The following is a 24,133-nucleotide window of genomic DNA, read 5'->3' on the forward strand; positions in this document are numbered from 1 at the left end:
GTTTTGTGGTAATACATATTGTGGTAAAGTATTCATCTGGAATAAATGAAATCATTACAACTTTACACATTACTTAATAATTGCCACCAATGTTATATCTGTCCTGCTGCTATACCTGATGACCAAGTCATGATCTCTGACCAGAGAGTCTAGGTGTCCCTCTTGGCTGCTGACATCCAGCATGACAGGGATGGTGTTGGGGTATTTGGCTGCCAGCTCCTCTGCCTGGCTCAATAGCATCGATGCTAAACGCAAACAAAGAAACAATAACCACTGTTACACATAATTTTCTGGTCTTTGTCAACTTTCTCAGTTTCAGTTTTTTTTAAGACTTTAAGTAATGTACTCTTTATTGTGCTTATAACTGTTAATGTAAGCCACTCAGCTGGACTCAGCTGGAAGTTTGTGGTGTCTTTGTAATCTAGGCCAATTTAATGCAATTATCAATGAATATTGTGGCTCAGGGTTTCATTTATATGTTAGCTCAGTTAACGTGATGCACTGTGCTACCCAAGCTACCAAGAATATATCCATCTTCTAGATATAGTCAATGGCACTCATTATTATAATAATAACACCAAGATACCTAAAGTCCTAAGTTGGACAAGAACCCCAATGGTAAGATTTACACTTTAAGGGTAGTGTTAGAAGTGTTTTATGACTTTTACTAGAGATGAAACAATATGATTTATGATAAACTGTATCTAAGTGAACTTCCTCAGGCTAAAGGAATAAGTCACAGTTAAGCTTCTTAAAGATGAAAATATTTAAAATAGCAATGAAAGTCCTCTGACTCTCAGCCAAACTGCAGAAGTAAGTCTTCTTGGGGTCCAACATGGTAACAGAAATCTAACAGGCTAACCAGCATTAAGGTTGACACCAGTATACTGATGCAATGTTTTCACTCTGTTGATCTCCAAAGCCCCAAAACAATTTAATCTCAGTAGAAGTACATACATCTATGTTAAGAGGGAAAACATGGTCAGTCAGTAACCTGCACTGCTTACAGTTACCTTTTGGCAGAGTTGAGTAAACACTGACTAACACTGTTCAAGGTTGTGATGTGTCCATTAGATGGGGTATACAAATCTCTCACTCCTCATAATACTTTCAAAGAGACCAAACTAACCCTTTATAAAAATATTAAACATTGACCGTTGGTTTCATTATTTATCTGAAAATGATAAACTTGACAATAAAGACTGACATGAATTTTAATCCCACAAAAGCCCAGAACATTTCAGTCTTAATAAAGTTTAACAGGCAAACTCACCCACAGTAACCTGGGTGCCCTGATCACGGGTCAGATACTCCACAACAGGTCCAGACACATATCCTGAACCCAACAGCAGAACTCGCTTCATGCCGGCCTTCTTCATGATCTGAGTTTTCTCCCTTAAGAACATCAGACAGGCTGGGTTATTATGGTAAAGCATGACAACATTTCAATTTCTGAGCCTCCAAGTGGGAAAGTTACATACTGAACTCCACAGATTTGAGTTCAGTACCTAAAACTAGAGATGGCACGATACCACTTTTTTATGTCCGATACCGATATCATAAATTTGGATATCTGCCGATACCGATATGAATCCGATATAGTGTGTTTTTAATCAATAAAACTGTTTTTTTAATATCTTGCTGCATTTTGTATAAGTTCATACTCAAGTTTAAATAAACAACAACACTAAAGCTATTCTGTTATACCTGTATGTAAAAAAATACACTGCACCCAAAATATTTCATAGTTCAGCAATACTGATCAATCTAATAAACTTAAACCTACTCCATCCTCCCTATTCTAGTATTTTAAAGAATACTTAGCAGAAATATTAAGCAACCTAACTAATAGGGTTGCAAACTCCCAGCAAAAAAAAAAAAATACCTACACCTCATGATGCTTAATCGACATAATCAACTTTAATTTGATGCAGTGTGAAAAAAAAATGCACAGAATTAAATTATTTTTCAAGAATAATTAAATAGATTCAACATCTTCCTTCAACAGAATTGCAGACTGCACAGATGGTACCTTCCCAAAGGAAAAAGCACTATAGCTTACTAGGGTATATTAGACTTATTAGTTACTATATACAGTAATTGACTTCTATACATTTTACATAAGATTAAAACTTTGGGTGTAAGATTCAGATAATTATTTATTAAAAGCTAGACATTTTAAATGAGAATAAGAAAGAAAAGTATGTCTTTGTGCCCCCTTTTCCCTGTTAATGCCCTATCGGCCCCCCTGGCTAAACTTTGCTAGATCCGCCCCTGCACAGTTACCAGCCGTCAGCTACGTAAAAAAAGATCCTGGTGTAGAAAGTAATATTAAATAAATTCTAACAACAGCTTATCAAGGTTAAACGTGCTGCAGTTGTTCAGCCACTGGTTTCCTCTTTCTGGCACGAAGTAGGCGATAAACAAACAAGAGAGTCACGACAGAAAAGCCGATCAGCTGATCATTAAGGAGTTTCATGATTGAAGTAGCAGCAAGAAGAGGCAGTCGCTCCAGGTATTGGTTGTTAAGCTTAACGCGGGAATGCTTTACAAACATTCACACTTGCTTTACTTCTCTCTGGGATAACTTTCTCAGAGATGAAATGCTGGTTTGGTAGCGAGGCTCCAAATACACCCAGCCGCTCTATCATGTGAGCATACTGCTCCGACTTGCTAAGGTTATAAGCCGAGTTACGCCGTGTTGCAAGTTTTGTGAGGTGCTTTTTTGATATTTAATGGATCGGATTACATTTTTATTTCTATCCAATATCCGATCCAGTAATTTACGTCAGTATCGGACCGATACCGATACGTAATATCGGATCGGTCGATCTCTACCTAAAACATGAGATTTCAAAAACTGAAGCACAGCATACCTAGGATATCAGATATGGATATTTGTTGCAAATAAAAAAGGAACACCAGAGATGCAGTTCATGAAACTCTGATTCCTTGCTCATTCATCTGTTTGCACTGATCATGTTTGCACTGATCACCACCTGCACTCATGTATATATCTATCTACTTAGCACTTTTAATTCTTATTTTTATGTCTATTTAAGCGTTATATGACAGTATGTTTGCACTAAGTACCGCAGCAATTTCCTAATGTTGTAAACCTGCTCAACATTTGGCAATAAAACCCTTTCTGATTCTGATTAATGTTTCCATCTGATCCTTAAAACTGTATGATTTGACTGGAACAACACAAATTACAGGTTTTCTGGTCGAATCATTTAAAGCAACAAATAAAAGTTTTAGATGACGAAGCTGTCAATACAATTCCGTCATATTTTGTCAGTTCCGTTGGAGCAGCCTTTCAACGCCTCTCTCTGTCTCTCGCTAGCAAAGTTGACCCAGACAACAAAGTAAAGCTAGTTTTCAGCTACGAGCACGACACAAACCCGACGTATTAGCCAGAGGTCCCTTTACTATGGTTCGGAGCCGTGGACCTGTTTTATATACGCGTGGAATAGTTTTCCATACGAGATCGCTGCAAAAAGTGCAGCCTTACGTAATGTCCACCCTACTGTTACTCATTTTATATTAAGATTTAAAAATCTAGTTGGCACTGGTATGACAAGTAGCCTTCAGTAATAGTAATAAATCACACAGCAATAGTTAGGGATGGGTACTGGTGTTCTGACATAAACGGTAGTAACCAGACCGAAAAGCAGCGCACATTTCGGTGCTTTTTTTTTCCTGAGCTGTGATACACTTCTAGCCAATCATTTTACGTTTCCGAGGATAGTAGGCGGGCCCAGGTACGTACGTTCTTTTAGAGCAGAGCTACAGATTAAAAATGCCCAAGGCGAAGCGGTCAAAAGTCTGGCTGTACTTCACAGCAAAAGATGCAAACTCAGCAGCTTGCAACAAGTGCTTTAAGCTGATACTGTGATACTGTCAAAGGAGGTAACACCTCAAATCCGATGAAATACCTGGCGATGCATAGAGGGCTTTTTTTTTAAAAGCCGAGAAATGCGCCGTATTTGATAGCTTGCTGCGAGACCTCACACTGAACGCATCTACTGCGGGTGTGGTGCCTGTTATCAGACCCGGAGTTAGCAACATCCCCCCAAAAACACGAAGAGGAGAGTCCTGGCCCCTAGCCCTGCCAGTGTAGCAGAAATGATGAGGATGCAGCAGCAGCAGCCGTTCTTCTCTGCGTGAGTAGCTTAATGTTGTTCGTGTGTAATTTACGTTGAGTAGACTAACCACGTTATTACTTTAATGCATGTAAGGTGAACTAGCAAACATCATCATAGCTACATGCGGCTGTCTTCTTGTTTGATGGCAGATACTCCCTTCACCCTGGCTAAAAAGGCTAAAATGACAAAAGAAAAAGAGGGAAACAGCTAAACATGAGAGGTTTAGGACAAAGTTTGTGTTTTTTCCATTGTTTAAGCACTGCTTCCAGCCAAGAGTGATACCATATATGCCCCATAGCTGCAGAAAAGGCTAACATTGTTATCTTTTTACAAAAAAACAGCTGAACATGAGAGGTTTTTGGACCAATTTTGTGTTCTCCATTCTTTAAGCACCGGTTTGAGCACCGTTTGAGCATCGGCACCGTTTCAAAAGTACCGATTTGGCACCGGTATCGGATAAAACCTAAACGATACCCATCCCTGGCAATAGTACATTCATGTTGTTGTAAAAAGCATGATAATATATTAAGTAATCTAAAGTATTCAGAATACATTACTCTCACTGAGTAACGTAACGGAATACGTTACAAAATACATTTTGGGGCATGTAATCTGTAATATATAGTGGAATACATTTTAAAAGTAACCTTCCTAACACTGTTAAAATCTTTATTTTTGAAAAAATGAATTCAGTCATTAATAGTTATGGTTAAACAAATGCTTGGCTTAACAAAATGTCCACCTACTGTTACTCATTTATATTATGATTTTAACATCTAGTTGGTATTGGTATGGTGAGTAGCCTTCAGTAATAGTAATAAATCACACAGCAATAGTACATTCATGTAGTTGTAAAGTATTCAGAATACATTACTTCTATAATCTTTGGTGGAATACATTTTAAAAGTAACCTTCCCGACACTGTCAACAGGTTAGCACCTCATACCACAGTGCAGCAAAGCAGTCTCATGAGCGCTGGGAAGGACGAGCCCAAAACAGACAGTGTAGGAGATGACAAGGTTAGTAATTGTATGGTGAAAATTATAATTTCAGTTATCTTGATTGGCAAAAGAAAAGTAAATACAAAATCTGCTTCTCACATATAGGGTATTTCCAAGATTTTTTTTTCAAAACTTCTCCAATTTCTTTCATTACAGCTGTCCTGTGCCAGATGTTCTGTTGACCCACAGTGAGAGGCATCATTTCACAAACACCAGGAAGACTGAAACTCATCGCCGGGATCAAGCAGGGCTCGTGATCTTCACCAGCAGCTCCCTCACAAGAAGGATAAACCCAGCATTTCATGAACACTGATGGAGACCTTTGCTTTGTGTAATGTTAGAAGTACTCAGATAATCCTCAGAGGGTCTGGACTTTTACATAATAGAATAGAATAGAATAGAATAGAATTCAACTTTATTGTCATTGCACATGCACATGGCAACGAAATCCAGTTTGCATCCATCCAGAAGTGCTTTAGCCATGATATAGATATATTACAATATATATTAGCAATAATATAGATATGTAAGTATATTACAGAAATAGGTCTATTATGGTATGTTATAATGTACACGGTATGAAGTATGTTAAGAATATTCTATAACTATAAGTATGTACAGGCTGTAGTGAGTACAAGCTATGTACAGGATATGAACAGGATATAAATATGTAATAAAAAACTATACAGAAATCTGAGATATACAGTTATACAGAAATGTGAACTATGCAAGTTATAAACAGTTGTAGGATTAAAAATTATCGTATGTACAGAATGATTATTTACACAGAACTATACAGTAGTGCAGTTAAGTAATAGCTATAGCTATAAGCTATAGTAATAGCTTTAAGTCCTGTAGAAAGTTAAATATATTTTGTGCTCACTGGTTACTGTGGTATGAATGACTCTGAATTACTTTATGATAAATAACACACTATTGCCTAAAAACAGTGAAAGAATTCCAGATCACAAGTTTTTAGTTCAAATACAAGTAACAACCTTTGACTTTAATCAGGTTTTATTTAATTGTGTCAGAGAAAACATCATGTGCTCTTCATGTAGCTGAGTACATTCAGTGTTTAAAACAGAAGTTGTGCAGGTCTGAGATCAGCAATTTTCTGAAACACCAAACTGAGGTACTGTTAATGCTGATGTACACAGTTACACGGGTGATTAATCCTTCTGACTTTTTGTCTTTAAATTTATCAATAAAACAGCTGCAGCTTTCACTGACAGCACATGTGGTACTTTAACCTTTGTACTGTTTTCTTCAGTTAATTTTGGAGTTACTACAAAGATTGAAGATATAGGATGATCTGTCTGCTGTCACTGGGTGGTGCTGAGGTCTGAATCTGAGGACGGCTCCTGTAATCACAAACAGAACAGAATGATCACAAACTGAAATATAAAGTTTATCTTTCAAATCTGAAATAGAGCTGTTCCTTCTCTGTCCTCACACACTCGGGATCTGAAGTTGTTCAGTCCTACAGTTCTGCCGACAGCTGACATATGAGCTGTTTATTTTTTATTTGTTTTAAAGACCTTATATACTAACACATTTTCTAATATCATGTTTACCTTTGAGTTGTTGATACTTTATAAATGGACATCTGCAAAGATGAGATGATGGAGCTAGGTAGCTAGCTAAGGACCTAAATTACGGATTAGTTTACAAACACATTTAACTTACCAAAAATAATGCGGTGGGGCCTCAGGTCCTCCTGTCCGGTAGTCCAATTTACTGAAGAACACCTCAGGCTGTCACTTTGAAATAGTCGGTAATGTAAACGCTGGACCTCTCAGCATCTGCCATTCCCGAACAGACACGTGCAAGTTTGTCCGTGACCACAGCCGCGTCGTCAGTGTTTTCTCCAGTCATTGGTCAGCATTATAATATATGCAAATACATGCAAAATCTTGCATTGAAACTGAAAAAAAAAATTGTAAGCGAAAACAAAAAAATTACAGTTTCAATTAATTTTTTTTCAGTTTCAATGCAAGATTTTTCAGTACATTTATTTCAGTTACAATATTTTTTTTCGGTTTCGTTTCAAGGTGGCATCGTTCTGATTCCATAGTCTTTCCCTTTTCACGTAAATGGCCTCTGTGTTGTGCCATCCGCTTTGTCAGAGGTTGGGAGAGTATTCCAGTGTGTACAGCTGATCTGGGACTGCTGCAATGATCTGGTGTCCACATCGGATGGGAGGTAAGCATGGGAGGAGGCGTTGGATTCGGGGGAGGGAGAGTGATAGTGAGGACGTATCAGTATCAGTGTACATGTTTCATGCGTGTGCATGTGTGTGTGTGTGTATCCCATGTTCATCTGAGAGAAAGTGTCACCACACCCGGTTAAGCGAAGGTCAACAGTCTCTGTAGTGTTCTGTTGCAGAGTGTAGCAACTCTGGTTAAACACTAAGCTAAACCTCTCTCAATGAATACATGAGTCTGAGTAGACGTGACTTTTTACTCAGAATCTTCATTTGACAAGCGGTGAAAACTGTGGTTGAAAAGACATAAATATTGTATCACGAAATAACTCAAAATATGACTTTACATCTTCGTGTTAGCTTGAGCAACAGTAATGATCATCAAAAGGAATGCCTTTTTTAACATGTACATATCAACCTCCATGAATCACAAATAAAATATAATTTTTAACAAATACCGCTATTTATGCCTTTTTAACACCTTCATCATGAAATATATACACTTACGGAGTTGCCTGAACGATGTTCCCAAGTGGATGGCTGTGGATAAGCCTCAGAGCAAAACCGCATGTCACTCTCCCTCTTAGAGCAACCAGGATGAGGAATTAAACAGGAAATGAAGCAATACAGGGAACCCACCAGGAAGTGAGGTTATTAGCAAGTTCACCTTCAAAATTAAATCTTCTTAACATGTTTAACTCTTTTTACTGTTCTTTTTAACTTAACTACAAACAAATTAATTATTTTAAAGCAAACATTAAAGATAAATGACGTAAATGCCTTTGAGGCATCACAGTCTCCAGTGGATCCAGGTGGCCTTGAAGGAGGTACAAAGAATTCTGACAACAATCCTGTTATCATGGGAAGAATTTGTTGTTCCAGTCAGCTTCAACCTTGGTAGGCCTTCAGCTGGTGCCAGGGGGGCCGCATGAAGTGAATGTTTGGGTTTAGTGTGAACAACTTCATCCAATTTTTACAGTTGGTCTAATGTCCATCATGGCAATGTTCCCTCTAAGCTGCGCGCGTGCGCACTGCTGGCATGGTCTCTGCGCACAGAAAAAAAATCTAACCAGAATTGAAATTAAAATTAATACTTTAACAATTCTGTTTTGCATTGTTAGTCAGTAAGTGACTGGCTGCTCCAGTATGGGATTAGAACGATGCCACCTTATCCCATAGTCCAGCCAATAATGCGATTCACATTCGTATATACGCAGCTAATCAACGTCGTTGACAGGCTATGACAGCGTCCTTATGTGCTGACACTGGTGTTTTAGCCAGCAAACCGGCTGATAAGGAGTGAAGCCACGTTAATGTCAACGCGCACAACCATTGGAGATGTGAGCAGGACAGACGGAACAATTGAAGGAAAAAGTGTGGACTTTATACCAGTTTTTAAATTGTGTTGATAGGCCACGTAAAACCAGAGTTATGATAAAAATATATGCAATGTTTGGTTTTCTTCCTGAATACTATCGTTGTTTATATTTAGTGCGGGAAGAAATGGTAAAAACAGCGTTTTATACGGAAAACACTCAAAAGCTTGTGAGCAAAAACAAAACCAAAAAACCCCACCCTTTCCTATTGGTGGAAAAATGTACCATGCCAACCAATCCAAAAAATGATATGGCAACATTAGGGGTGCAACGATATTCGTATCGATATTGAACCGTTCGATACAGTGCTTTCGGTTCGGTACGCATATGTATCGAACAATACAACATTTGTAATTTATTTTATCAACTTTCCTTCTGATGATGCTGTCTGTGTTGAGCGCTCAGTGAATCTGCGCTCGACAGTGCAGCCTAGGCGGAGTAGTCGAACGCAGATTCAGTGAGCGCAGGGCAAGCTAGCGAGACAGAAGTTAAGCTCTCCTTGCAACATGGCAAATTGAACCTCCCCCACCCTCATTCAGATCTGGTGTTTGGAATTATTTTGGTTTTCATGTGACGTATGACCCTGAAGGTAAGCGCGTCATGGACAAAAGTAAAACAGTATGTTGGATGTGCCACGCAATGCTCAATTACATGGGTGGGAGCTAGTGTGTTAGCGCAGTTAGCTCGTTAACGTGTTGGCCGTCCAGCCCCACGCATGGGGCGATCCGTGGTAGCTCGTTAACGGAGATTTGCCGTGTTGTGGTGTTAAGGTCATTTCAACGAGATTAACGCTGACAGCACTAGTGAGAACACAACGAATATGACTGCACATTTATGCTGACATCATCCTAGTGCAAAGACAAGTGGAAGCAGACAAAAACAACAAGCGCGCATGCTACAAACTTTACCCGAGTCATTTAGACAGCTGTTAGCACAGGATTCTCCTTATGGGGACCTGATATGTTTAATATGCTGCTGAGACTATAGCCCAGAAGAAGCGGATAGTATAGCTTTTATTTTGGAAAGAGCCATTTCTCTGTAATAAACTCTCTTTTCCAAAGATGAGTGATTCCTCGATCAGATATTTTTTTTTTATTACTTTGTTATTTCAGCGACATTCAATTTAAAAACTGTACTTTTGAGTTAAAATATATATTTATAATTTTAATAAATGACAAATTAAAAAGGCATGAACATTTTTTTTGTATCGAAAAAATATCGAACCGTGGCACCAAAGTATCGAACCGAACCGAATTGTGAATTTTGTGTATCGTTGCACCCCTAAGCAACATGGTATTTTGTTGTTTAGGAAGGGGGAAGTTTTAGGAGTGACGGCGGTGTTTTGAGATGTGAGAGATTTGCGACGTTTAGCGCAAATCATGTGTAGTTAGTGTGTTTTGTTGTGTAGTTAGTGTGTAGTGTAGTCAATAGTTTTGTTGTGTGTGTCAGAACAATGAGGCGACTGCTGAACGTTACAGGTGTTACAGGAGTGATACATCTCCTGTGGTCAGGCCTGCAGGTATCAGGCTGTCGTTCTCCTTTATCTCATAGTGGACAGAAATTATTTTTTGGAGGGGCACAAATAATTTGTGTGGCATCAAATTTGATGCAGAACAGCTGATTGTTTTGTAAATAGTTTGAAATGCTTGTTTAAAAAAAAGCCTTGGCTGCATTTTTACGTAAACAGCTGCAAAAACTTTGTTGTTTGCATAACTCAGTTACTTTTTTGAAAAAGTAACTATATAATTAATTGCCCAACATTGGTCATTATATACTGTATTTTGCAGACGGAGTTACAGGACTCTCTCCCAGACCACAAACTCGTGATCATAATACAAGTCAGAGCTTTATATAAAAAAAAGAAAAAAAGGAAAAAAAAAGAAAGTTGTGTTTTCAAAATTCAAGTTATTTTTACTGTGTTAACATACCAGGTCATGAACAAGATTCTTTTTAAATTTTCGTTGTAAGTGGGCTAAAGCAGTTAATTAAAAGTAGCTAACATAAATGTAAACACTGTAATTTGATTATTTTAATAAACCATGTAACTTGATGCTGGCGTGACCACAGTGCTGTTGCTCACAGTGGTCCAAGAGACTGCTCAGGGAGTTTGTGTGTTCGCTCAGACACACGAAAAATTAGAGGGAACATTGATGACTGGTCACCAATTATCTCAATTCCCGTTGTTCTTCTCCAATATGTTATCCATATTGCGTTCAAAACACAGTCTGAGTACTCACAGCCCTGCCTATCATGTCGGCCAGCCTTGTGGGATTTTGAACAGCTATAGCCACTTCTTGTTCTTTGATAAGCCAGATCCGAGCCAGCTCCAATCAGCCAGAACTCTGTTATCGTGGTTCCGAATTGGTAGATGTTGTTCATTGTCCTCCATCGAGAGTGTCGCCAGACACACAACGCAATCGACCATCGAGTATCTGGCAGCAAACGTCTCCGCAGGACAATCTGGCTCTCCCAAGCCCAGCAAGGTGTCAATTCCGTTACGGGAACAGTTGATCAAATCCATAATTCTTTAGGTTTTAGAGAACAAGACTGAGAAACTCTTTGAGGGTTAGAGTTAGAAGAGACTAGACTAAAAGATAGAAGCAGCAGCCGGGAAGATAAGGGAGGGAGAGGGGAAAGATGCGTCCGCCTCCTCTGAGAGTCAAAGAGGGTAATGTGTAGAAAGGTTTGAATCAATGTCTTAGTTATTTACAATACAGTGTGTACAAAGTCAAAATGGCAGCAATAGGTAGCAAACTGTATGACTGATGAAGAATTGGACAGAATTCAGACAAGAGGAAGGCTAGCAGTGGAGAAAGTGGGTGAAACATGGGAAAAAAATAGGTAAAAATCCTGGCGGCCACCAGTGCTTCTCCTCAACCTTTGCTTAATGCAAGCCAATGATATGATCTTTCTAAATGGAGTAAGACATTTCTACAACGACAGGATGTATGTTTTCCATTGTGATTGTTTAATGAGAAGCACCGTATTATTTAGGGTTCAATAGCCCAATTAAAACCAATCAATCATAGCAATAATTCTCCAATGGGAGATCATTTGTTTAGTTAGATCTAGGTTGGTACTTTTCTTGTCAGGCAGTGCATTTTTGTTTAAATTGGAAGTAAATAATAAAAATGTCAGAAAGAAGCATTTATAGTACATTATATTATAATGCATAATACACAATACATTAACTGTTAGTAAGATTTAAAAAGCCAGGTAACCTATGAGTATGCCTCATTTAAATATTACTATGTATATTCCTTTTTATGTATTTGGGTTTTTTTTCTGTTTTGTTAAAGGAATCTCTGGCATCATAAAAGTAGTGACTTGTGATTAAACAACGTGACAATGAAAGCCATGCTCTGGAAAACCCAGAGTAGGACTTTTAATCAAATTATATATCCTTCTTAAAATATCTGCTAGATTCAGTAAAAAAAAATCAGTTTGTGATTTTGCAGGCAGGATCCCCTCAACATTACACCAGCACCACCACCAATATTATTGGATGATTGAGGCACCCAGAGTGACCTGTGGGATTAAGATCCCATCACCCCCCTCAAATCCCCCCCGGAGTCAAACCCGTGGGCTTGTTATCGCTGGCCTAATTGGAAACCGCATTGCACAAATGCTCTAGCCACAGCGGGACTGACTGTAGGTCTGCCTGGCACTTGTATTCTTAATTAAAAAAGAAAAGGCAGACATTCACTCAGGAGGATTACCCCCTAAGTTTACATATCTTAAGGAGCCAAATTCAGTCAAAAGGATTAAAAATTTGATGGCATGGCTTGTCTCGAAAAATTATACTTAGGATCAGTTAAGAAAAAAAACTCATCAGGTCTTAGAGCTGGCCTAAATATGACCAAATGGAAGGCTTTGGTGACCATGGATTCACTGAGGATGGTGAAAAGAGGATGAGATACCTCCAAGCAAGCTGTTCCTACAGCCTTCGAGAAAAAAATGCATACAGTCTGATTGTTAATGATTAATAAAAATATTCTTTGGTTAAACGTAATAAAGTCATAGATCTGTCAATAGATCCAACAAACACATTCAAATATTTGTAAATACAACTCTTGCGAACATGTAAAAAAAAGCTAAGACTGCAGAAAAATAAGCAAATCAATTACAAATAATCAACAGATCTGAGAAAATAATTATAGCAGATTTAAAACCATTCCTAAATGCTATATGCTATAAATGTGATTTCCCAGATGACGAATGCTAAATGTGCAAATGATTATATTTTCATGTTTTTGAGAAATCTCCTTTATACAGAGCCAGACTGAATTGACTTCTGTGACTTTGGTACTAGAAAAAAGCATTAGATCACAGGGCATGTTTACTTACAAGTCTAAGCTTCAAAATGTTTTACATTTGTAAGTGACTGGCTGGACCCACAGTTTGCTAATAAGCTGCCATAAGTTAACTGCAGATCTGACATGTAATAATAAGAACATGCAATATTAAATAGCTAGATTTGTTGCCTGGGCATGTAAAGTAGATGCTAACATAAACAAGTAAACCTGTCCTCAATGTTAGTCTTCAAACTTACTTAATGTAGCAGATAAGACAAAAAATATTCCAGTACTATTTTCAGACATTGCTGATGTAGAGAAAATGGAGAAAATGTACAAATCTGATGTTATTTGAACGCTGTCTTTTTCCATAGTCACAAGCAATGAACCGTTTTATGTTATTATGTTATGTTATTTGTACTCATTTACTTAAAGACACTTGAAAAAAAAAATTGTATTCTTTTAAGATAAATCATCTCTACAAAACTCCTAAGTGCAGTCAAGGTTCCCCTGTTAACAGTGGAATTCTAGCAGTTATATCCTGCCTCCAGTCTTTGTCCTAGCTTTTATTTATGCACAGAAGTAAAACTGGTATTGATTATATCTGTTATATCTGTTGATTACATTTTACATCTGATTACACCTCAAAAGAACCTGTATGTTAACACCAGACAAAACAAGACAGAAAGACTCAGCATAATGAGTGATTGGGTTTTTAGTGTAAAAGAGTAGAAAAGATATGTCTACCACTTGGTGAGTGCATATTCCAGCTTCTGGAGTTAGTTAGCGGAGATGGCCTATTTAGCATGCTAGCTAAGTAAGGTGTTAATGCAGGCACAGCAGACACCAGAAGGCAGCACATAGTAATGGTTTGTTACTATGAACAAAGATCCTCAAACTTCACAAATGACAATTCTAGGAAAGGATTACTTAAGGAATGCAACAGCAGAAACGGCACACTAGAAACCAAGTTAATAACTGAGGTTAACAAGCTCTACAATTTAGAAATTCAGAGCTGGTGAGCTATTGCACCTTTCCTGTAATCGTTAGACATTGTATCTTACTCATAGAATGTTTTAACAGGTTTGATGAACATTTAAAATAAGAATTACATTCAAACGAAGCATTTAAATGCAAATATAACAAACAAACAAACAAACTTACATATTCACAGTTCCTGTCTGAAGACTTACCTTCTTTCTCTAAGTTTTTCAATGTATTCAAACTTTGGAGTAAGTTTTCCGTTAGAGGCGATGACAGCCTTTAGGAATAAATCAGAACATCCAAACCAAACATGAATTTCACTTATTTGCAGAAAGAGTCAAATAAACATCCGTTACATACACATATCTAATCCAAATAAATAAATGTATATGTTATCAACCAAAATATTGAATTAGAAAATGAAGTAAAACACTCAACTAAAAATAGCATCATGCCTTTGTAACAAATAAAGTGAGATACTTCTCTCAACCAACATTTCACTACTTACATCTCTGACTTGTGGGCTAAATTCTTCTTCGTCCAATGGTCTGGTTGAATCTGAAGGTAGCTGGTAATGACATATAATTCACAAGGAAACACTATGTGAAACATGTCATAGCCCTCTCCCATACTTGATCAGAAAACACCACCAAATGCACTGGAAAATTGGTGGCATCAAATCAGACGTCTTACCATCTCCCAGATGTAGGGGAAGAGACGGTCACCAAAATACTCTGTGGCTTCGATTGGCAGCTGAGCAGGAAGGTTGTCAATGGAGCACATGAGAATCCCGTTTCCCTCCACGCTGCCGGGACCACAAATAAAACCAAATCAAATGTTAAAATTCAGGCATTTTACTCTTTCAAAAAAAACCCAAAAAACAGTAGCACGTATACAATTTGATGGCAGTCTCAAAGAAGTTAGGAGGGGACAACAAAAGGCTGAAAAAGCAAGCAGCACTAAAAAGAAACAGCTTTGCGTCTATTTAGGTTGACTGTCAATAGATCTGTAACATGAGGAGGGTATAAAAAATGTTAATTTTAGTAGATTAACAAGTAAAGATGGGCAGTAAAGATTGTATTAAAAGCATTCATGATTCTGTTATTGGTTGCACATCTGGAAAGGCAACATTAGTGCTGAAATGTATGTAGCAATTTTAGAGAGACATATGCTCCCATCCAGAAGAAACTGTTTTCAGGGAAGGCCTTGCTTATTTCAGAAAGACAATACTTTTGAGTGGGCCCATTTCCATATGGAAGCAAAAAACCCCTGGACATACTGAAGTCAACTTTTAATTTTGGAACATTTAGAAACATAAAACAGAAACTAACAGGGCTATTTTTCTGTATCAACTTGTGTATTGCTTAATTGTAAAACCACTGAAAGGCAAAATTTGTTGATGTTTTCTTTATTTACCTGTTCACCTTTGCAGTTATATTGGGCTCTCAGACAAGTCTTTTTTTTTTTTGACAACTTTATTTATGATTTTCCAATATGACAAAAGTACAGACAAATATAACTCGAATTGCGACTACAAACACTGCCATTGTGAAACCGGTTGAGCCACGCAGTGGCAAACCAGTTGGATGCAGAAAAATGTATAATCTATGGGCACAAACAAAAAAATACTACCATGTGAAACCCAAAAAACAAAACCCACCAAAAAACAAAAACAAACAAAAACAGAATAAAATCAATACATAAATAAAAGGGGGGCTGCATTGTGCGCAGTTCTTTTTGGCTTGCTACAGATAGTAGGTGGCTTTAAAGAAAGAAAGAGAAAAAACCCCAAACACAGATAAAAGCAGTAAATGACAACTTCTCCACATATTCAACAAAGGATGACCAGGTTTTGTAGTATTTACTTTGAGACCCTCTCAAACTGTATCTCAAATACTCTGTCTGCAAGCACCTCATCACCTCTCTCACCCAAGACTTCTGTTATCGGATTAGGATCAATTGTTTTCCCACACACATATTAAAAACTAATTCCCAGAACCGGTTCAAATCAGAGCAGCTCCAGAACATATGGTTAATGTCGGCGGGTGATTGCTTGCACCTCGGACATCTATCATCAGAGGCATTGTATATTTTGGCTAGTTTAGCTTTGGTTAGGTACGCCCGGTAAAGAATTTTAAACTGTATTATACAATGCCGTATACAGATTGAGGATTCATGGATCTTGCTAACACTAAGATCCCATAGGTCGTCTGGGATCTGGAGGTTTAAGTCCAGCTCCCAGGCATTTATGGCTTTGGACACAGAGTCTGCCTTTATATGCTGCAATGTGCTATATATTTGAGAGATGTGACCTCTAGCAATAGATCGAAATTGCAGACAATCCTCAAGTGAATGTGTGTGTGAATGGGTGGATGATTGTGTATAGAGTAAAGCGCTTTGGGGGTACTTAGGACCAAGTAAAGCGCTATACAAATACAGACCATTTACCATTTAAGTGTACAGACATTAGGTAGACTTGGATAAGAAGTGAAGTGTTTAACTGCAAAGCTACGCGCTTGTAAGTATCTAAAGTGAGTCTTTGGGATTCCAAAATCTTTAGACAATGCTTCAAAGGATAAAAATGACCCTTTAACAAACAGATCAGAGAAGCAGATAATTCCTCTGCTGTACCAAACCTTGAACCCTGCATCGCTCAGAGCTGGTAAAAAAAAGATGATTTGACGTAATAGGAGAACGCTGAAACCAGACATTGAGAGAGTTCTTAACCACAGGATTTTTAAAATGAACATTGCGACTGACTGGTAGACCTGAACACATTATTGCAACAGGGGATATGGTGAGATTACCGTCTAGCTCCATAGTGGACCAAGGCGGCCCTCTGCCCTCCCTAAAACCCCGCATCCAGGTGGATAATTTCACAATATTGGCAGCCCAATAATAATACATAAAGTTTGGTAGGGCCAGGCCGCCTTCCGACTTAGAACACTGTAACAAGGATTTACGGATTCTTGGAACTTTTTTGTCCCAAATAAAAGATGATATGAGTCCGTCTAACTGGATGAAAAAGGTTTTAGGAAGAAAAAGGGGTATCATCTGGAAGAGGTACATGAATCGAGGCAAGACTACCATTTTAATCGTGTTGACCCGCCCAGCAAGAGATGGGTGATACTGACCAGTGTGCCAAATCCGATTTTGTTTTCTCTAATAAAGGGATAAAATTTTGTTTAAAAAGATCCTGATAAGCGTCTGTGATTTGAATACCCAAATAGGTGAATAAGGAGTGTTCCAGTCTAAACTGAAAGGCTGAGTAGTCAGCTTCCTTCGCCAGACTGTTAATAGGGAACAGTGTGCTTTTAGCCAGGTTCAATCTGTATGGAAGAAATATAGTATCATCAGAATTCAAGTATTTTTAGACATTGGATTTATAACACTGAATTTTTATCCTCCAAATTTCTCTGCAAAAATATTCACCTGCAAAAATTCACCTGCAAAAAATTCACCTGCAAAAAATTCACCTGCAAAAAATCCACCTGCAAAAATTCAATTGCAAAAGTGATGAACTTGAAAGACCCAAGCCAGAGCAATCAGGATGTGGATGGGGTAAGGTACTGACATGCTACAACTTTATAGTTGTTAAATTCTGGGTACAAGTATACATACCCATCTTGTACATGTTTTTTAATATTATTATTATCCTACCCAATTACATGTTTCTTTTAATCAGAGTATGCTGTTTTAATGACTTTACAATATCACTTACATTGTGTTCCTTACATTTTCCCTAATTGTATGTTATATTAATCCTATATTTCCGTTTTAATATTTCTAATGTTTGCCTTGTTTTCTTCACTGTCTGGTCTGCCTCTGTCTCACCTGTATGGATGCATTTACATCTAAATGTCCCCAACAAAGGATGTTTTAATTCACCACTATTCCAGTGAAACACGAGTCTCCCATCTTCCTCCTACCGGTCTCGAGTTTTTGTTCACCAAAGCACACACCAACTTCATACTGACGGACAGATCACTGCCCTTTTGCCGCCTTGTCTGACCGTGTTTTGTGGCTTTGGTTCACTTCACCTCACTCTTCCCCATTCTTGTCATTAAATCAGGCCGTTCTGCAACCATGGCAGCCATTCACTCTATGGCTTTATTAATGGTGTATTTTACCCCTTCACCAAAGGCCGTTCTTGTTTACAACATTATATTTGCAGTGTTCATCTATCTATCAATATCTGCGGAGTATTTTTTTTTTTAACGAGTATCCTATTTTCCAAAGCACAGCATGTAAAGGGTAGCTCGGTTAGCTGGATGGTAGCATGTAGCGCTTAGTGAGACACGCCTCAGACGAGTTGAGCAAAGACCCCGTCTGTGTACTTTATACGTGAGCAATGGATTTAAATAAAATTAACGTTTCAAAAGACAAACTTGAAGATAAAAAACAATATACAGTGGGGCAAAAAAGTATTTAGTCAGCCACCAATTGTGCAAGTTCCCCCACTTAAAATGATGACAAAGGTCAGTAATTTGCACCAGAGGTACACTTCAACTGTGAGAGACAGAATGTGAAAAAAAAATATCCATGAATTCACATGGTAGGATTTATAAAGAATTTATTTGTAAATCAGGGTGGAAAATAAGTATTTGGTCACCTCAAACAAGGAAAATCTCTGGCTCTCACAGACCTGTAACGTCTTCTGTAAGAAGCTTTTCTGTCCCCCACTCGTTACCTGTATGAATGGCACCTGTTTGAACTCATCATCTGTATAAAAGACACCTGTCCACAGCCTCAAACAGTCAGACTCCAAACTCCGCCACGGCCAAGACCAAAGAGCTTTCGAAGGACACCAGGAAAAGTATTGTAGACCTGCACCAGACTGGGAAGAGTGAATCTACAATAGGCAAGCAGCTTGGTGTGAAAAAATCAACTGTGGGAGCAATCATCAGAAAATGGAAGACATACAAGACCACTGATAATCTCCCTCGATCTGGGGCTCCACGCAAGATCTCATCCCGTGGGGTCAAAATGATGATGAGAACGGTGAGCAAAGATCCCAGAACCACACGGGGGACCTGGTGAATGACCTGCAGAGAGCTGGGACCAAAGTAACAAAGGTCACCATCAGTAACACACTACAACGGCAGGGAATCAAATCCCGCAGTGCCAGACGTGTTCCGCTGCTGAAGCCAGTGCATGTCCAGGCCCGTCTGAAGTTTGCCAGGGAGCACATGGATGATACAGCAGAGGATTGGGAGAATGTCATGTGGTCAGATGAAACCAAAGTAGAACTTTTTGGTATAAACTCAACTCGTCGTGTTTGGAGGAAGAAGAATACTGAGTTGCATCCCAAGAACACCATACCTACTGTGAAGCATGGGGGTGGAAACATCATGCTATGGGGCTGTTTTTCTGCCAAGGGGACAGGACGACTGATCCGTGTTAAGGACAGAATGAATGGGGCCATGTATCGTGAGATTTTGAGCCAAAACCTCCTTCCATCAGTGAGAACTTTGAAGATGAAACGAGGCTGGGTCTTCCAACATGACAATGATCCAAAACACACCGCCCGGGCAACAAAGGAGTGGCTCCGTAAGAAGCATTTGAAAGTCCTGGAGTGGCCTAGCCAGTCTCCAGACCTCAACCCCATAGAAAATCTGTGGCGGGAGTTGAAAGTCCGCGTTGCTCGGCGACAGCCCCAAAACATCACTGCTCTCGAGAAGATCTGCATGGAGGAATGGGCCAAAATACCAGCTACTGTGTGTGCAAACCTGGTAAAGACCTATAGTAAACGTTTGACCTCTGTTATTGCCAACAAAGGTTATGTTACAAAGTATTGAGTTGTATTTTTGTTATTGACCAAATACTTATTTTCCACCCTGATTTACGAATAAATTCTTTACAAATCCTACCATGTGGATTCATGGATTTTTTTTCCACATTCTGTCTCTCACAGTTGAAGTGTACCTCTGGTGCAAATTACTGACCTCTGTCATCATTTTAGGTGGGGGAACTTGCACAATCGGTGGCTGACTAAATATTTTTTTGCCCCACTGTACTTACCAGAGAATCGCCAGGGTTTGCCGCTTCCATCTTGCCGCTCCTAAATTCAAAACTGCCTCTGCAGACAGGCAGGGGAGGCGTGGAAATTGTCTTTGAGTTAGTCAAACGTTTTCCTTAGTTCGAGTAGATGATAAAATAAAATAAAAATAAATGGGATTTTAAGTAGGACTAGGTGTTCTGTAATGATCTCTATTTAGGAGAAAAACTTAATTACTCACCTTTAAACAGCTCTCTTTTAGGAGACACACTGCTGGCTAACGGTGTCATGTGATCAAACAGCATAATTTAATTGGCTGAGAGCCGCTCGACTCGATCTAGTGCTGATTGCTCTGGCTTGGATCATTCAAGCTCATCACTTTTGCAGGTGAATTTTTGCAGGGAAATTTGGAGGATAAAAGTTTAGTGTTATAAATTCAATGTCTAAAAATACTTGAATTCTGATGATACTATATTTCTTCCATAAATCTGTAACCAGACAGGCGGCCAAAGGATCCAATGAGGTCCAGAGGTGAAGGAATTGATGCCTCCGGATCTGTAATATACAGAAGGAGATCGTCTGCATTCAAGGAGCACTTATGAATAGTGTTTCCCCTAGTGATCCCCCTTATTATGGGGTCTGTTCTCAATGCTGCCGCCAGCGGCTCTATTGACAGATTGAATAGCAGGGGGCTTAAGGAGCATCCCTGGCGGGTGCCTCTATGTAAGGAAAAGTATTCTGAAATAGTGTTATTGGTGCGGACTGAAGACAGGGGTGCTGAGTACAGAGTCCTGATCCATGAAATAAAATTAGAACCGACGCCAAATTTTTTCAAAACGGAGAACAAATATTGCCAATCCACACAGTCAAAAGTCTTCTCGGCATCTAGTGAGACTATTAGTGATCAACTGAATGGTCAGAATATAGGATATTTAACAGCCGTCTGATATTGAAATATGACTGGCGGTTCACTATAAAGCCTGTTTGGTCCTCATGTATAATAGAAGGTACTACCTTCTCAATACAAAGTGCAAGAGCTTTTGTGAGGATCTTATAATCCACATTCAGTAGACTAATGGGGCGATAGGATCCACATTTTTGAGGATCCTTGTCTTTTTTGAGTATTACAGAGATTGTGGCTTGGGACAGAGTTTGTGGCAACGTGCTTGTTGCCTGAATTTCTGAAAAAACCTCAGACAGTAAAGAAACAAACTTGTCGGCAAAGCGTTTATAGAAATCACACAAGAAGCCACCTGGGCCCGGTGCCTTGCCATTTTGCAAAGAATTAACTGCCTGCAATATTTCCGCTGAGGTAATAGGTCTTTCCAGCAGCTCATGTTGGTCTGGGTTAATAGTGGGAGTATCTATGTTCCTCAAGAAGGAAACCAAGTCAGCCTCTGAATAATCAGTGCGGGAAGTAAATGGTAAATGGTAAATGGCCTGCATTTGTATAGCGCTTTTCTAGTCCCTAAGGACCCCAAAGCGCTTCACACTACATTCAGTCATTCACCCATTCACACACACATTCAACACACACTGGCGATGGCAAGCTACGTTGTAGCCACAGCTGCCCTGGGGCGCACTGACAGAGGCGAGGCTGCCGGACACTGGCGCCACCGGGCCCTCTGACCACCACCAGTAGGCAAACATGGGGTTAGTATCTTGCCCAAGGATATTTGGCATGCAGCCAGGAGGCAGCCTGGGATTGAACCACCGACCTTCTGATTAGTGGCTGACCTGCTCTGCCACCTGAGCTACAGCCACCCCAGAGATCCTGATAAAATAGCTTGAAAGCAGCATTAATTCCGTCAGGGTGTGTTACCACCTGACCGGAGTCTAACTGTATGTTGGGTATAGATTGAGCTGTGGCGGATTGACAAAGCTGATGCGAAAGATATCTACTTGCTTTTTCACCATGCTGGTACACATGATGTCTTGATCTAGGTAAGGAGCTTCTCAGTTTCTTTAATTGAGAGAGTGTCAAATTCAGACTGCAGCAGTACCTTCTGCTTGTATAAATCAGCGGTTGGACAGGTAGCATATTGTGTGTCAATGTTAGCTATGAGCTCCGTCAGCTCCCGAAGCCATTCGTTTCGCTTTTTAGTCTTATAAGACGAAAAAGAAATAATTTGGCCCCGCAGATATGCTTTTAGCGACTCCCAAATTATAGATTTTGAAACATCTGGAGTATTATTTGTTTTTTTGTTTTTTTTGTGTCCCGTTTGGATCTTTAGCCATCAGAATTGTTGTCTTAAGGCATAAGGCCATATTGGTCCATTTGATTGACCTTTATTATAATTATGAATTTATTTTATTTTCAGTTGCTACAAACGGGACAGACATGACTGGGGGATAGGACAGGGAGAAAGAATGAAAGAAAGAGAGGGAGAGAAAGAAAACCAAAGGGGAGAAGAGACGGTGAGAAGGGGGGGAAGAAAGAAAAAACAAACAAACAAAAAAACAAAACACCTGGGTCACCTGTATGGAGAAAAAAAAAAGAAGAGAAAGCAAACAACAAAGAGCAACATAATAAAAAAAACAGCACCATCACAATAAACTAGCTAGCAGTAGATATCAGTAGATACTAAATAATAAACGATATTGTGCAGCACGCAAGATAGACAGCGCACAATGTGCTTTGAGGCAGCAGCCAAGAAAGCTGTAGTCCGCGTCTGTGAATATCCGTGTGTACACCTGTGTGCATACTTGTGTGGATCAGCATGCTTGCATTCCAAAGGTTTCTCCATGTAACGATCTGCTAGGGAGTGTGGGGAGCCACAGCCCCGTCCTCCAGGGTATGAAGCAGGTATGGAGGAGATCAAAACCCCAGACATCCAGAGGCCCCCAGAACACAAGAGACCAAGGAAGACCAACAGAGGGGCAGCCGCGCCACTGTCCCAGTAAGAGCTGAGGAGAGTCCCAGATGAGGGCTCACTCAGCAGCCGCGGAGCAGAAGCCAGGGGGAGTTGCAGTGACGCGCCCGTGAGCTCCGCCGGCAGCCAGCTGTGCCTGAGTGACCGAGCCCCAGGCCGAGAGGCCGGGGGCACCCCACCTCCGAAGTGGCCCGAGCGAGCCCCAGGCTCCAGGCCCCGATAAGCGGCCGCCAAGGAGTGAGCCGGTGTGTACCTGGACGCCCACCCCCAGACACAAAGAACCACCAACGCACCGACACCTGAGGGAGTCCGCCACTGGCAGGGGAAGTGGTGGTGGGTGGAGATAGGCCTCCAAACCTTGGAGGGCCTGAGATGTCCCCAGAGAGGTGGCGTCTGATACCCAGCCTGACATATAGACACAGACATACAGGCACACACAGACACAAACATCCATTCCCACCCTCATGCTCTCATATGCACTTACTCCACACTCAACCAACGAGGAGACAGACATAAAGAGACGCTGTACACACGATCACACTCCCCAAGCGTACTCTACGAACCGGGTCTAGGTACCCTTGCCCCTGGTGGGGGGAACTGCACCCAGACCCAGGTAGTGTTACCCTTTTCCCTGCGGTGGGGCGAGGCAGACCACCCCGACTCCGCAGCAGCAGGGAGGCCCCACACCCCAGACCGCAGTCGGACAGCCAACTACTCCTGGGTTATTTGTTTCTAGAAAAAGCTCGATGTGGTGTACTATGAACTTGCAAAACTCCTCATCTGACAATAATGCTGAGTCAAATTTCCAGAACCGCTGCCTTGCTGATACATTTGGAAATGCGATATCAACCTGCACTGGTGCATGATCAGAAATTACAATTGCATTGTATTTACACATGGTGACCCTTGGGATAAGGAAATTATCCAGACGAAAATAATCAATCCTGGAATACGAATGATGCACAGGGGTGAAGAAGGAATAGTATTTTGCTAAGGGCTCAGTGATGCACAGTGGATCTGAAATACCATAGTTTTGAAGAAATGTCTACAGCATTTAAATTCTATGTTTATCGTTTATGGACGATTTAAAATCTTCAAATCTACAATTTCACACGTGCTACACCTTAAGTTTTTGCTAATGCAATCATGCTTTTAATAATTTAAAAAATATTTCAGACTGAAAACTAAATCAAATTCAATTTCAATTACATTTTATTTAGCACCAAATCACAACAACAGTTGCTTTAAGGCG

General features: G+C 39.8%; 1 protein-coding gene across 2 annotated transcripts in view; it reads right to left on the reverse strand.

The window, feature by feature from the left end:
* aass (aminoadipate-semialdehyde synthase) overlaps positions 1 to 24,133 on the reverse strand; it is a 104,513-nt gene that overhangs the window by 8,550 nt on the left and 71,830 nt on the right. For both annotated transcript variants that reach the window (XM_026174889.1, XM_026174888.1), the window contains exons 11-15: positions 14,704 to 14,815; positions 14,519 to 14,578; positions 14,220 to 14,287; positions 1,274 to 1,395; positions 116 to 245 (exon numbers count right to left, since the gene is read on the reverse strand). In XM_026174889.1, the coding sequence (XP_026030674.1) occupies positions 116 to 245; positions 1,274 to 1,395; positions 14,220 to 14,287; positions 14,519 to 14,578; positions 14,704 to 14,815 (492 nt within the window). The remainder of the gene's footprint in view (positions 1 to 115; positions 246 to 1,273; positions 1,396 to 14,219; positions 14,288 to 14,518; positions 14,579 to 14,703; positions 14,816 to 24,133) is intronic.

The sequence above is a fragment of the Astatotilapia calliptera genome, chromosome 7, assembly GCF_900246225.1.
Source record: "Astatotilapia calliptera chromosome 7, fAstCal1.2, whole genome shotgun sequence".
NCBI lineage: Eukaryota > Metazoa > Chordata > Actinopteri > Cichliformes > Cichlidae > Astatotilapia > Astatotilapia calliptera.